Raw genomic sequence first — 4593 nt, forward strand, 5'->3', positions numbered from 1 at the left:
GCCCCCGACCCTCAGGGGGCCCCGGCGCCCTCCCAGAGCAGCCTTCACGGGCACTAGCCGGCGGGTCTCCAGCCCCCGCCACCCCAGCTCGTGAGACGCTCAGGCTCGCAGAAGATCGCCTAAGGCTGAGCGTTCGCTGTCCTCTCCAGGGGGACCGCTGAACCCCTCCAGCCAGCAGCGGACTCCCCTCTTACCTCTCGCTGCCTCTCCCCTTCTCATCCTCGTCCTGATCGTCATTCTCAGACTCACTGCTGGACTCCCCAGAGCCGCTCTCGCTGCTGCTCTTACTGTCCGACTCGCTCTCGGACTCAGGGTCTGCAGGAGAACTGCATCAGGGCCCCCAGGAAGGACCGGAGCAGGTGCCCTGGGCTCCCAGCTCCAGGCCTGGGGCTGACCTGCTCCTGGCCCCACTCGCCAACTCGTGCCGACTGGACGCAGATGGACAGACCTGCTCCGGCCACCCGCGCCTGGGATGAGCGTCCCCTCAGGGGTGCAGGCACGCACACAGATACCCACACGCTGGTGCACACACCCCTGGACACACAGCACATCCACACTTCCCCTCCTCGGACAGACGCACACGGGAGTCTTCCCATCTCACCGCTGTCTGCGGACTCCGTGGGGCCCGACTCCCCCTCAGAGTCCGAGTAGAAAGGTTTTTCCTTCTCCTTCCTCTTCTCCCGATTGGAGCACTTGGTCCATTCCGGGACCTGAGAGGGGCGGGTCATGTTATCACCGGCGAGGGAGAAGGAGAGCACAGACCCTTCCTACTCTTCACCCCATCTCTTCCTGACGCCCTGCCTGGTCCTGTCCCCAAAAGGGAGCAGTAGGGGAAGAGGAATGGGGACGGTGCAGCGGGCAGGGGCTGCTGCTCAGGAGGGGACACTGCCAAGCCAAGGGGAAACAGCACACAGGACAGGGGACAGAACACACAGCACGCAGGGGGGACCTCAGTGTATTCGCCCAGCAGCCCCACGTGGGTCTCGATAAGGGAAAGATCTTCTTCCTGTGTGTGGGGGGCTGTCAGGAGGGCTGCCCAGGCCTGCAAGGCCCTCTGTAGCCAACCCCCACCACACACCCCAGCCCTGCAGGGCCCCCTACTGCCTGTCCCACACATACAAACACCCCAACCCTGAGGGCTCCCTGCTGCCTCTACCCCCGCACACATGCACACACACACACCCAACCCTGCAGGAAGCCCTGCTGCCTGTTCCCCCTCACACACACCCTAACTCTGAAGGGCTCCCTGCTGGCTGTCCCCCACATGCACACTCATCCCTACTCTGTAGGGCCCCCTGCTGGCTGTTCCCCACGTGTGTGTGTGTGTGTGTGTGTGTGTGTGTGTGTGTGTGCGCGCGTGCGCGCGCACTCGCACACTCTGCAGGGCCCCTGCTGGCTGTTCCTCACACGCACACACACATACACACATACACACACACACGCACACACACATACACACACACTCTGCAGGGCCCCCTGCTTCCTGTCTACCTCTGCACAAAAACTCCAACCTTGTAGGGCTCCTTGCTGCCTGGCCTCCACATGCACGCACACCCCAGCCCTGCAGTGCGCCCTGCTGCCTGCTCCCCCCACACAGCCCAGCCCTGCAGTGCCCCCTGCTGCCTGCTCCCCCCAAACAGCTCAGCCCTGCAGCCTGCTGACCTCCACGTTGCGCACAGATGGGTCTGGGGCTTCCTCTGGCCAGTCTGGGAGCTCCTGATAGCCTGTGGCCTTGGCATTGAGCAGGTGGGACAGGGAGCCCAGCTGGAAGTGGTCCCGGTCTAGGGATAGGGTTAGAGGTCAGGCCGTAAGTGGCTATGTGGACATGCCCTGGGAGTTGTGGCCTGGGTGGGGTCAGGTGGCAGTTTTGGCCAGGACTCTCTGGAGAGTAGGAGGAAGTGGGGGACCCCAATACTCTTCCACACTGACTGCATCTTCAGGGCACATACTACAAGGAAGCTTTCTGGGCCAGGCCCCGAGGGGCAGAGCAGTGGGAGGGCATGGGCCGGAGATGTGGATGGCCTGGCTTGGGTCCCTGTGGAGAGGCAGGAGGGTGAGTGTGGCCTCTCTTCCAGGGAAGCAGGCCTGTGTGCTCCTGCATGGCCAGGCGTGGGAAGGACCCTCAGCAGGACAAGGATAGCAGCCGTGGGTGAGAGGCTGGCCAGGCTGGGCCAGGGGGAGGCAGCATATCTGGTCAGACTCTGGATGTGGTGGGGCGGGGTGAGCCATCAGAATGGCACTGAGACGGAGCTGGGTCGGAAGTAGGACTTATGGCACAGAAAGGCCACTCGGACCATGGGGAGGCTAATGCCAGGGGAGACAGGGACACTGCCCTTCCTCCTACGAGATTTTCAGAGCTGCCTCGCCCCTCAGAACCTCCCTATTACTGGGGTCCAGGGAAGAGAAGGAGAAGGAAAAGATAGTGGAATAACAGAGCTTTGTGATGGGGACTCCCCTCCTAGGCCCCTGTCAGAGCCCTTGTCATGGGAGAGGAGGCCTTAAGGTCCACACTCGTGAACACAGGCAAGGCTGAAGGTTTGGAGCCCGGGATTCAGGTTCATCTCTAGAGACTCAACCCACAAGTGCCTACCCGGCTTTCTGGGACTTTTACAAATACACACCTCTCCCCCATCTGCGGCTTTACTTCCTGCCTCCTCAAATACTTGGTATTTAAAGTCTTGGCATAGATTCCCAAGCCTAGTGCCTGCTTGGTGGGGGGCAGGAGATGGAAAGAGGGAGCCTGAGAGGGGCGGAGCCAGGAGCCAGTAACCCTCCTGCTGGGAGCCGCCAGGCAGGGGAGATGATGCCGATGTGGGTGTAAGAGCAAGCCCAGCGGCTGCAGGAGGGGCAGAAGGGGTGGGCTGGGACAGGACTGGCATGCCCCCAGAAGTTCTGCCCACGGAAGCCTGGCTGAGGCTGGAGGCCTGGCCGATGCCCCCTGCCCCCAGCCCCAAGGAGGCCACCTTCATTCCAGCTCCCACCTTTGAAGGATGACTCCAAGACTGGGGCGGGTTTGGGTGCCAGGAAGAGCTTCTTGGCATGGCGGCTGAGGGCCCCACCCTGCTCCGAAGGGACGATGAGCTGCCGCGTGAAGCGCGCTCGGTCGCGGATGTCATAGTTCTGGTCGTATTTGGCCAGGCTCAGCACATACTGGGTCAGCAGCTTGGTCTGGGGCAAAAAGAAAAGGTCAGTGAGCAGCTGTCGATGACACGGGGACCCCGGCGGCTCTGAGCCAGCTTCCTGAGGCCGCCGTCTCCAAGCAGTTTCTCTTCTTCTCCTGGCTCCACCCTCTCTGCCATGGTTCCCTTGGGCTCTGCATTTTCTTTCCTCTCTCTAACACGGGCGTTTTTATGTATGTGTTTGTCTTTAAAGAATTATTTTTTATTTAATTCCATGCATCATCTTTCTTTCTTTCTTTTTTGTTTGACCAAAGAGAGACAGAAAAAAAGACGGAAAGTGAGAAAGCAAGTCATCAGGTCTCGAACCATGCTCAACCATGTGGGAGTCCAGCATCTTAACTGCTATGCCACCTGCCAGCCCCTCTCCAGTCCGACTTTAAAAAATAATTTGCTATGGGGTATGTTCGCTCACCAGAGAGAGAGAGATAGTGAGAAAGCATCCCATGGGGGGAGGGTCATGCTGCAATCCTTTCGCCCTTCTCTCGGGATTTGGGGCACACATGCACATGTGCCCAGTGTGTTTTTCAAGCTGTCAGGCTTGGGACTCAAACTATGGATCCCATGTGGGATCCAATGCCTTAACCACCAAGCTACCGGCTGGTCCCATCTCTGACTTCTTTTTTTTTTTTTTTAAAAAAAAAAAGAACTATTTATTTTTTTTAAATTCCATTTGTCATTATTATTTTTTAATTGGACACAGACAAAGAGAGAGAGAGAAAGGGAAATTGAGAAGCAAGCCACCAGGTCCGGGACTTGAACCGGGGTCAGCCATATGGGAGTCCAGCATCCCCATCCACCATGCCACCTGCCAGCCCCAGCTGCCTGCTAAGAAAAGAGGGTGCCTGTATAGCCTTATGTCCCTCTGGGCCTTGAACTTTATTTTTCCTCAGGTTTGTGTCCCCTCTGCCCCAGGCATGAACAACCTCTTTGCTCTGGGGTGGCTGGTGAGTGAGTGGAGGCCTGGGACACTCTGCCAGAATTCATGCTGTCAAGACTCCACAAGCCAGTAAGAAATGAGACAACAAACAGAAAGGGGGACCCCCTGTGGCAGGGGCTGGGCACACGTGCGTGTGTGCCCAAAATCCCAAGAAGAGAATAGAGAAGGGATTGTAGCATGACCATCCCCCCAGGGGATGCTTTCTCACTCTCTCTCTCTGGTGAGCAAACATGCACCACAGCAAATTATTTTTTATTTATTTTTTCTGGAGAGGTTTTCGCTATAGGGCGCGTGCGCTCGCCAGACAGAGAGAGACGTAGAGACAGAAAGCGAGAAATCAAACCCCAGGGGGGATGGCCACGCCGCAATCCCTTCTCCTCCATTCTCCTTTTGGGATCTAGGGCACGCACGCACGCACGCACACGCGCTCGGCATGAGTTTTAAGCCATCGGGTCCGGGACTCGAACTGCGGGCAAC

The 4593-nt window shown here is 58.4% G+C and overlaps 1 protein-coding gene across 1 annotated transcript in view; it reads right to left on the minus strand.

The window, feature by feature from the left end:
* Positions 1 to 4593, minus strand: part of AP3B2 (adaptor related protein complex 3 subunit beta 2) — a 36269-nt gene that overhangs the window by 6887 nt on the left and 24789 nt on the right. Inside the window, exons 15-18 of the mRNA XM_006152868.2 lie at positions 2982 to 3168; positions 1663 to 1781; positions 602 to 710; positions 195 to 315 (exon numbers count right to left, since the gene is read on the minus strand). Of these exons, the coding sequence (XP_006152930.1) occupies positions 195 to 315; positions 602 to 710; positions 1663 to 1781; positions 2982 to 3168 (536 nt within the window). The remainder of the gene's footprint in view (positions 1 to 194; positions 316 to 601; positions 711 to 1662; positions 1782 to 2981; positions 3169 to 4593) is intronic.

This window comes from Tupaia chinensis, unplaced genomic scaffold, assembly GCF_000334495.1.
Source record: "Tupaia chinensis unplaced genomic scaffold, TupChi_1.0 Scaffold000359_1, whole genome shotgun sequence".
Lineage (NCBI taxonomy): Eukaryota > Metazoa > Chordata > Mammalia > Scandentia > Tupaiidae > Tupaia > Tupaia belangeri.